Below are 10619 nucleotides of genomic sequence, written 5' to 3'. Positions count from 1 at the left end.
ATTAGCGTTTTTAAGAAATGTATGAGGTAAGTAAAATCAAATATTCAACCATTAAGTTATTTGTCTAGATGTTTTGTGCTCTGATGAAAGTTCTGTCTCATTTTCTATATGACCACCTGACTGGAAATTACAAAGCAGAGAAAATATGACATTTGTTTCTGGTGCCTCTGGAATCTCTTAACCAAATTTTAATGTTTCACCTACTCCTCTCATAGATGTCTAATGTAATGCAAAAACAGATCTTTTAAAACTGTCTAACATAGTGGTTTTTGAAAATGCATGCACTTAGAGAATTTAAGAGCACAGTAAGCATACATCACAAAATTTTTCTCCACCACAGTAAAATAAACAAACCTGGTTTTTAAGAATCAATTCCAATTGGAACACAAAATTCCAATCCCTATTTTAAACTGTGGTTTTTCTCTTTTACTTTTGAAGCTTTCACATATGTTACCTGCTAAATCATTTATACTAAGTATATGGCTATTATTTCCCCTCTTTCGCATGCCTGGAATTTTTCTATGCTGCAGAAGGTAACCAGGTTTAGTACACAACCAACACAATGATAAAGTAATGCTGAGAAGAAAGGTAAATGCTTGTCACAATACTAAAGTATTGCAATGCCAAAGTCAACTAGAAAAGCAAAAGATTATGAAATCTTAAAACAAAATGAGAAAAAATCTCTTTAACTTAGAAATAACATATAAAAGTAACAAGACACAACTGAGAACATGTTTGTGAAACACTAAATATCCATAGCATGGATTATTGCTATAATCAGTCTTTAAGTAAATCTTTTAATATTAGATTAGATGGCTATGTATTGCTTTCCAAATTTCATCAAAGGATCTCAGGACATAAGAAAAAAAGGTGGTGGGGAGGGATAACATGGGGAGAAATGCCAGACATAGTATACACCTAAAGTAAAATAAATAAATTAAAAAAAAAAAAAAGAAAAAAAGGAGAAAATTTACCCCACTTGAAGAAACAAAAGGTGGGGAAAATAAGAGATGCTATTCAAATGGTACAAATTTTTAGTCACAAAACAAGTTGTGGTGACTTAATTTACAGCTTGATGACTTTAGTTAATAATGCTCTTTTGTATGCTGAAAATTTGCTGACAGATCTTAACTGTTCTCACTACACAAATGGTAACTATATAAGGTGATACATCTGTTCATTAATTTTATTATACTAACCATCTATTATGCATACATATAAAATCAATAAATTGTATACAATAAATATCAAAATATTCAGTTATTATTTGTGAAAATATCCATGTTAAAAACACATACATATATACACAGGTGTATACATATGAGCATTGTGTGTATATATACATATACACATATATTTGAAAAACAGAGGCCCAGTAAGCCTTATATTAAATAAGGAAAAATTTTAAGATACAAATTATTTAAAAATAAAGTTAAAATTGAGCTTTTAATATATACTCAACAATATTTTAAGCTCCTCAATGACAGTCTATTTGATAAATGTATGAAGTAGATAAACATTACAGTTGAGGGATTTAGGCGTACAGAGTTTATCAATATCAGTTTATATAAAAACGGTAACATTTTCAAGTAACAAAATTTTAGACATTCTTATATTTAGGGAGATGCTTAGTGTTTTGACTAAATTACTGAGTATAAATTTCTATAAAATCACATTTAAAACCCCTGTAGGATAGAAAAGTATAAAGCAGAAACATACATCTTTTTGATGTTCCTGGGATTTCTTAACTAATTCCCAATATCATCAAAAATCTATTATATTTTAGGTATCATACAAAAAAAACCTTAAAAATTGTTTAACATAGGGTTTCCCAAAATTACAGATATTACTATTTCTTTCAAAGCAATGACAGAGCATTCAGATCACACATTCTTTTAAGTTATTATTAAGACTTTCATTATCAATGTAAACTAAGAAAACAATCAAAATAACCATAACTGAAGAGGACATTAAAAGTTAATGAGAATGAGACAAAAGATGTCCTTATGTCAAAGCAAGAGAAAGAAATGTAGGCTAATCAGAAACTATTTCCATTGGCAGAGAGCCTCTTAAATTATAATTAAAAATCTGGCACCCTCCTTGACACCAGGAACTCTCATTTGTGTCATTTGCTTCATTCACTCCTACCTACCTGAGTGTTTGACTACTGTCTCCTGTCTCTTCACATTCCAAGGATCTTTTCCTTGCTCCAGATGGGTAATTAATTCTGGCTTGGAGTCACCAAGACCTGTTTTATTAGAAAACAGAACATGACTCTTGCTAGTCCAATTATCAATCTAGTACTGTGCTCAGTAGAGAAGAGAACATTATAAACGATTCTAGAAAATTAATGTCAATATACTGTTTCCTAAGGGGAATTTTACAATATTTATATAGCATTTTGAATTTGTGGGTTCTTAGCTCTACTACTCAGTAATAATAAAAAATTAGTGGTAACAATTTGATTTTAACGTATAGGTGACAATATTTTATGCCACTACATTTCTGGTATTAAAAAAGATTGTTGTTAAGATAAATCATCTTGAAATTTTTTCTACCTCAACAGATACCCATTTTCTTGCTTTATTTTGAAGCAGGAATCTGAAACTCATTCATGCAAAGCATAAATTCCCAGAAAACAAAACAAAATAAATTATTAAGTGTGGAATGTGAATTGTATATTGAAGTTATTCTCACCCAGGGACACCAGGTTTCTGTAGTTCTCTAACATCACATCCCTATACAAATGTTGCTGAGAAGAATCAAGGCATTCCCACTCTTCTGGACAGAATCCTTTGGCCACATCCCTGAATGTCAACATCTCCTGAAAAACATAATATATTTAGCAGGTGGTCATCGGAAGAATTCTAAATTTTACATCAGGCAAATTGAGAGCAAAAAGAAGTGTTTCTGACTTATATGAGTGTAATTATCCAATTATATATATATATATGTATATATGTATATATTTGAAACAGAATTTCAATGCTGGAGTGCAATGCATGATGTCTGCTCATTGCAACCAATGCCTCCTGGATTCAAGTAATTTAGCAGGTAGTAATCGGAAGAATTCTAAATTTTACATCAGGCAAATTGAGAGCAAAAAGAAGTATTTCTGACTTATATGAGTGTAATTATCCAATTATATATACATATATATATATGTATATATTTGAAACAGAATTTCAATGCTGGAGTGCAATGCATGATCTCTGCTCATTGCAACCAATGCCTCCTGGATTCAAGTAATTAACCTGCCTCAGTCTCCCAAGTAGCTGAAATTACAGCCATGCACCACCATGCTCAGCTAACTTTGTACTTTTAGTAGGGACAGGGTTTTACTATGTTGGTCAGTCTGGACTCAAACTTCTCACCTCAGGTGATCCACACACCTTGGCCTCCCAAAGTGCTGGCATTACAAGCATGAGTCACTGCACCAGGCACAATAAAATACTTTCTAGCACAAAAATACTCTCTAGTGTACTCTTTAACTCTGATAAAACAAAACGGCATAGGATCCACAAAACTAGTGTATATACAATACTTTTCTTGATCATACATTATAAAATGAAGGACACCAACACAGACACGCACTTCTGAAAGCTATATTTATATAATACAAAATAAGCTGTCTATAGTTAGTAAATAAAAACTTCATAGTAAAATAGAAACACATTTCTCAAATATTATTTTGTGCAACAACAAACAGGAGCTCTTGTTAAAATGTAGATGTTGACTCCGGAGACTTAGAATAAAGCTTGAATTTTTGAATTTCTAACAAGTTTGCCAGTGGTGTCATTGCTTCTGGCCCAAGGATAATATTTTGTCAAAAATATAGTAAGTGGCACAGCCTAGGTTTTCAATTTATTTGACCAGTAAATGAAGATGGGAGTCTTCATTATTTATAGCACATTACATGCCAAGAGAATCTAAGAAAAAAGGACTATCAGATTAAATTTGGTTTAATCTTTTTGGTTTTTTGCACATCAGTTAATAAATCTCCCCTAAGTACCTATTAATAATAAAAATTAAAATAGATAACTCTAGAGTAGAAAAAAATCTGAAGAACATATTTACCAAGTAAATACAATTCACATCAACTATAATAAAATAAATTTATTTCAGATGGTGATGTGCACAGGATGATGAAACACTACTGTGATATTACTAACTCAAAAAAGAGTCAACTTAATCTGAATCTAGTCATAAAGAAACATCAGTTTTAAGCAAAGTTTAAGCTACAACTATTTCCCATGTTCTGTTATCTCTAATGGTGTCTATAAATAAGTTTAGGTTTAGCATCCTAGAAAGGCAGCCTCTTCTAATTATTTTTTTAGATGTAGTTTTACTCTGTCACCCAGGCTGGAGTGCAATGGCATGTTGGCTCACTGTAACCTCTGCCTACCAGGCTCAAGCGATTCTCCCACCTCAGCCTCCTCAATGGCTTGGATTATAGACACCCACCATCATGCCTGGAAAATTTTGGTATTTTTGTGGAGATGGGGTTTCACCATGTTGGCCAGGCTGGTTTTGAACTCCTGACCACAGGTGATTCCCCCACCTCAGCCTCCCAAATTGCTGGATTACAGGTGTCAGCCACCACGCCTGGCATCTATTTTTTATTCAGCACTTTCTGAGTTTTCCTGGGCTATAAAGGCCATTCTCATTAAATGTGCATTTTTATAATCTGCTTGGCATAGAGTTAATGAAAGCTAACAGTACATTGCCTTTCTCCTCACTGATATTCAAGGACCTCATCTCATCTCTAACAGGAATCCTGGGCATTCACAACTTTCCATGTTCAAAAGCCTCAAAAGGAACATTTGTAATGTTGCACATCATAAATTCATGGTGATGACTTTTCTTGGCTTATTACATGCTGGATGCAGAGAAAAAAGATAAAGTTCTGACATATCAGAAATAAGTATTTCTCAGAGTCCCTTGCCTATTGTAAGGAAAAAAAAAAAGGGGCCAGGCACGGTGGCTCAAGCCTGTAATCCCAGCACTTTGGGAGGCCGAGGCGGGTGGATCACGAGGTCAAGAGATCAAGACCATCCTGGTCAACATGGTGAAACCCCGTCTCTACTAAAAATACAAAACATTAGCTGGGCATGGTGGCACATGCCTGTAATCCCAGCTACTCGGGAGGCTGAGGCAGGAGAATTGCCTGAACCCAGGAGGCGGAGGTTGCGGTGAGCTGAGATCGTGCCATTGCACTCCAGCCTGGGTAACAACAAGAGTGAAACTCCGCCTCAAAAAAAAAAAAAAAAGACACAGGCACATGTATGTTCGTTGTGGCACTATTTACAATAGCAAAGACCTGGAACCAACCCAAATGCCCATTGATGATAGAATGGACAAGGAAAATGTGGCACATACACACCATGGAATACTATGCAGCCATAAAAAATGATGAGTGTGTGTCCTTTTTAGGGACTTGGATAAATCTGGAAACCATCATTCTCAGCAAACTGACACAAGAACAGAAAATCAAACAGGGCATGTTCTCTGTTATAGGCAGGTGTTAAACAATGAGAACACATAGACAAGGGGGGACGTATCACACACTGGGGTCTGTGCGGCGGGGGAGGACTGGGGAGGGAACTGCAGGCGGCAGTGAGTTTGGGAGGAATAACATGGGAAGAAATGACAGATATAGGTGATGGGTATGGAGGCAGCAAACCACATTGCCACGTATGTACCTATGCAACAATCCTGCATATTCTGCACATGTACCCCATAACCTAAAGTGCAATTATATGTATATGTTTGTGCGTATATGTATATATATGTGTATATATATATATATACACATATATATACACATATATACATATACGCACGAACATATACATATATGAAAGTTAAACCATAGACCTTGTGAAAAACAAGGTACATAGACTTGTTATGAGATTTAAAAAAAAAAAATAGCACATACTATTCACAACAGTCAAAGGGTGGACAGAACCTACACGTTCATTTGTAGATGAATAAAGAAGTGATGTATCCCCATAATGAAATATAATTCAGACACAGGAAGGTGAGAAAAAAGAAGAGAAAAAAAATATTCATTTGAAGAGATGTTTCATCCACATTCTATGGCCACTCACACTGAGACAGAAGAGGGGATGCAATCATTCTATAAAGTGCTCAGAACAATGTCAAACTAGAAGAATTCCAGAACAATTCTTGAAGAACTGCTAGAACAATTCTATCTGGAAGACAGCCAAGAAGCTGTCCTGATCACTTACCCTCACAGTCCAGCGGGCCTCTGCCAAGGGTGGCGTCACCATCAGAGGATTGCTGGTGCCATCCTGAGAAGAAAGAGAAACATTCTTTGTGGCTGGGTTAGAATTAAATCATAGGAGGGTGGGTTTGATGAAAAGAATACACATTTCAAAGTGCTTGCCAAAAAATAACACTCAAAAAGTTAATCTGAATTACTACATGATCCAGCAATTCCACTACTAGGTATTAAGTTAAAAACTGGTGATTTTTACTAAAAGAATTAAAAATAGGTGTTAAAATGAATACTCATAGCACATACTATTTACAACAGTCAAAACAGTGGACAGAACACACACGTTCATAGGTAGATAAATAGGTAAAGAAGTGGTCTATCCCCAGAATGGAACATGATTCAGCCACATGAATGAATATGATTCAGAAGGACTGATCCATGCTGCAACATGGATGAACCCTGAAAACACGATGCTGAGGGAAAGAAGCCAGACACAAAAGGCCACGTTATATGATTCCATTGATATGAAATGTCCAAGACAAGCAATCTGTTCATAGAAATAAAATTAGTGGTTGCCAGAGACTGGGAAAGGGGAATCAAAGAGTGGTGACTTAATGCAGATGGAGTCTCATTTTGAGGTAATGAAAATGTTCTGGAAATAGAGGTCATAATTGCACAAAATTATGGATGCAGTAAATGCCACTGAATAGTTCACTTTAAAATTATTAATTCTCCATTATGTGAATTTCACTGAAATAAAAAGGGAGGACTAGAGAAAACATGGAGATATACACAGACATGCACACACACACATATGCTATTAGAAGAAAGAACTTGAGGGACTTGGACACTCACAAACTGAAGCAGTGGCATGCTCAAATTCAAATTGTTCAAGGTAACTTTGTGGCTGCTCTATGCACAGCCCACCAATCTCAGTGCAACACAGGAACCCTGCAAGTCCAAAGAAAAGAAAGGAGTAAGCAGCAGCATATTGCCACTTGTGGCAGGGGGAGCTGTCTCCAACAGTGGGCTTTAGGGAAAGAGGAGGCCCACTTCAACAATGAAGGCTGCACAAAAGCCCCCAAGAGAGTTGGGCTGAACTGGACTCACCTTGGGGACACTGTTTAAATGAATAGAATAAAATGCACTTAGCTCATTGCATCTGGAACTCTGTAAAATTTCAGATGCAGGTATTTTTCAAATATCATGAGTTCACAATATTTAGGAAAGGTTAGATTGTATAAAGCAACAAAATTACATGCTTAAGGTGACAAGTGAGGAAACAAATTGTGCTGAAATTTTTGTTTGTTCCTTCTAAAAATGGAATCTCACCGTGTCACCGAAGCCCATGCAGTGGCGACATCATGGTTCACTGTAGCCTCAAACTCTGGGCTCAAGTGATCCTCCTGATTCAGCCTGCTAAGTAGCTGGGACCACAGGTGTGCACCACCATGCCCAGCTAAGTTTTTATTATCTTTTTAAGGGATGGGATCTTGCTATGTTACCCAGGCTGGTCTCAAATTTATGTCCTCCTGCTTCGGCTTCCTGAGTAGCTAGGATTACAAGTATGAGCCATTGAACCAAGCTATGTGTTGAATTTTTTTAAAAAGCAATCTGCAATAAACACAGTTGGCTAAAAATTTATATCTGTGGTTCACCACTATCCCCTCAGCCTTGCTAAACAGAGCATCCCCTGCTCACCTCCAGCAGACTGACATGGACTCCAGTCCCCACACGGGACTAAGAACCTGAACTTGACCATCAGGTGCCTCCACTTTGAACCCAGAACCCCCCACACCATAGGTTCAGGGGACTTGATGCATCACCATTTTTTAAAATTAATTAACTGGACTAGAAACATGAATAGTTTTAAAGCTATAAATAAATACAGTTAGAGTGTTTAAAATGTCTTCAAAATGTTAAGTGCTAAAATCAGCCTCTCTTAGCCTGCTGTCCTCAGAAGCCCTTGTAGAGTGTAGAGGATCATACTGGGGTGTTGAGGAAGGGGGAATTTAATTCCTGCAAGGTCTGAGAAAAGAAAATAATTAATACATAGATACTTTTAAAAAAAGAAACAAGAAAAGAAAATGGTTGTCCAGGCACATTGACTCATGTCTGTAATCTCAGCACTTTGGGAGGCTAAGGCGGGTAGATCACAAGGTCAGAAGCTTAAGATGAGCCTGACCAAAATGGTAAGACACAGTCTCCACTAAAAATAAAAAAAGAAATTAGCAGAGCACGGTGGTGGGTGCCTGTAACCCCAGCTACTCGGGAGGCTGAAGCAGAGAATTGCTTGAACCCGGGAGGCAGACAGTGAGCCAAGATCGCACCACTACACTCCAGCATGGGTGACAGAGCGAGACTTCATCTCAAAAAAAAAAAAAAAAAAAATGGTTATGGGGAACTATGTTAAGCAAAGTTAAGTCAAATTTCTTTTCCACAGGAATTCTCAGAATACTTAACATGCAGTAGTGACACTGAGAGCAGTGGTTCATGTCTGTAATCCCAGCACTTAGGGAGGCTGAGATGGGAGGATCACTTGAGCCTAGGAGTTCCAGATTACCATGGGCAATATAGTGAGACCTCATCTCTACAAAAAATAATAAAATATTAGCCAAGTGTGGCAGTAAATGCCTGAGCCCAGCTACATAGGAAGCAGAGGCAGGAGTACCTCTTGAGCCCAGAAGGTGGAGGCTGCAGTAAGCCTTAATTGTGCACTGCACTCTAGCATAGGGATCAGAGCAAGGCTCAAAAAAATTAAAAAAAGAAAAAAGAAAAGAAAAAACACAAATGTGCACCATGAATCTCAAAGGGAGGTACAAGTAAAGGTGCCTTCCTCAAAAACTGGATTATGAGCTACGGCATAGCACAAACAAGGTCCCTTCCAACAAAACAGCCATATATAACCACCTAAAATCACTTACAAGTACAGACTATGCATCCCTCATTTGAAATGCTTGGGATCAGAAGAATTTCAGATTTCGAATTTTTTAATACCTGCATTATACGTACCAATTGAGCATCACTAATTTACAAATCCAAAATTCAAAATGCTCCAAAGAGCATTTACTTTGAATGTCATGCCCTCACTTAAAAAGTTAAAAGATTTTGAAGCATTTGAATTTTGGAGTTTTGGATTTAGGATGTTCAACCTTAAATTTCTTTTATAGAAAATTCTTGAAACAACAAAATTATCATAATGGAAAACAGACTAGTCAGTGCTTGCCAGGAGTTAGTGAGGGTATGACTGTGAAAGGGGCAGTAGAAGGGCAAAGATCTGGACAAGAAACAGTTCTGTGTCTGGATTGTGGTGGTGGTTACACAAATCTATGCAAATGATAAAATTTCACAGAAACACACACACACACACACACACACACACACACACACACACACACTGACTGCATATAGAACTGCTCAACTCTGACGAAGGCCTTTAGTGTTACACTGACGTCTACTTTCTGGCTCCGATCACTGTGCTGTTGTTAACTAAGATGCCATCAACAGGGAGAGCTGGTGAAAGATACGCAGGAACTCTTCAAGCTACAGGTACTTGTGCAACTTCCATGAGAGACTACGGTTATTTCAAAACAAAAAGTCTGGACAGCACTTTAATCACAAGTAAGGTTACAAAATACTAAAAGATACTCTAGCCATGAAAGATGACTCCAAGTGTTTAAAAGATGTTTATTTTAAACTAAAATCTTCTCATGTTAAGTTTGATAGCTGTGCTCCTACCTAGTAATACTTGACAGTGGAGGAATGTGGAAGGAGGCACAGAGGTTGCCCAGCCTGGGGGCTCTTCCCAGCCCCTCCACTTGCTCTGTGCACACATATATATACCTGTTTGTTCAAGAACCCTTTACCTTCTGGATCAGCCAAGTCCCATATCAGCAGAAACACAAAAATGCTCAAAAGCATGACTGCTAATCTTTGCTCGTGTGTTAACAGAAATAAGAGTCACCACAACCACACCACTAGCCTTGCAAACCAAGGGCCTTGTGGGGCAGAAGCAACTGTTTCCAAGTTGCACTGCAGATAAAGAGGCCAATTCAGAGCAGGTAAATGATCTGTCCAGGGGCACACAACCAGTCGGTGGCAGGGCCAAGAGCACATCAAGGTACACTCAGCTCCCAAACCAGTGGTGTTTATGACATCCTTATTTCCCCAACAAATGTCTATAAGCTGTCAAGAACCCAAAAGTTCTCAGGTCTTTTGTCTGCTACCCAAGTGGTGAGGGCTACCACCTGGGCATTTATATCCAACAATTATAGCCTGAGAGGTCTGCAGTTACCAGGCCAATCACTAAAAGGCCTGGCCCCTTGGAAAAGAATCTGCACAGGCTGGCTCTGACCTGCCAGGCAGAGCTGTGAGGGAG

General features: G+C 37.5%; 1 protein-coding gene across 2 annotated transcripts; it reads right to left on the bottom strand.

The window, feature by feature from the left end:
* Positions 1-2134: 2134 nt before the first annotated feature.
* On the bottom strand, positions 2135-7190 carry LOC116545410 (zinc finger protein 736-like). Of its 2 annotated transcripts, XM_032271922.1 has the most exons (5): positions 7097-7125; positions 6252-6314; positions 4723-4945; positions 2698-2824; positions 2135-2248 (listed from the first exon to the last, which is right to left on the bottom strand). In XM_032271922.1, the coding sequence occupies exons 3-5, from the start codon at positions 4783-4785 to the stop codon at positions 2145-2147; spliced, it is 294 nt and encodes a 97-aa protein (XP_032127813.1). In that variant the 5' UTR covers positions 4786-4945; positions 6252-6314; positions 7097-7125; the 3' UTR covers positions 2135-2144. The 2 variants fall into 2 exon arrangements, with proteins under 2 accessions (XP_032127813.1, XP_032127811.1); XM_032271920.1 differs by lacking the exon at positions 4723-4945 and having other exon boundaries at positions 7097-7190.
* Positions 7191-10619: the final 3429 nt, after the last annotated feature.

The sequence above is a fragment of the Sapajus apella genome, unplaced genomic scaffold (assembly GCF_009761245.1).
Source record: "Sapajus apella isolate SASKATOON/1434 unplaced genomic scaffold, GSC_monkey_1.0 scaffold265, whole genome shotgun sequence".
Taxonomy (NCBI): Eukaryota; Metazoa; Chordata; class Mammalia; order Primates; family Cebidae; genus Sapajus; species Sapajus apella.
This window is presented reverse-complemented; position numbering and strand designations above follow the sequence as displayed.

Excerpts from the sequence above, each read along its gene's own strand:
- LOC116545410 (XM_032271920.1), bottom strand. Across the intron at positions 2,825-6,251 it reads AGGCCCGCTGGACTGTGAGG|GAGATGTTGACATTCAGGGA; the intron begins GTAAGTGATCAG and ends TATGTTTTTCAG. Across the intron at positions 2,249-2,697 it reads CAGAAACCTGGTGTCCCTGG|GTCTTGGTGACTCCAAGCCA; the intron begins GTGAGAATAACT and ends CTAATAAAACAG.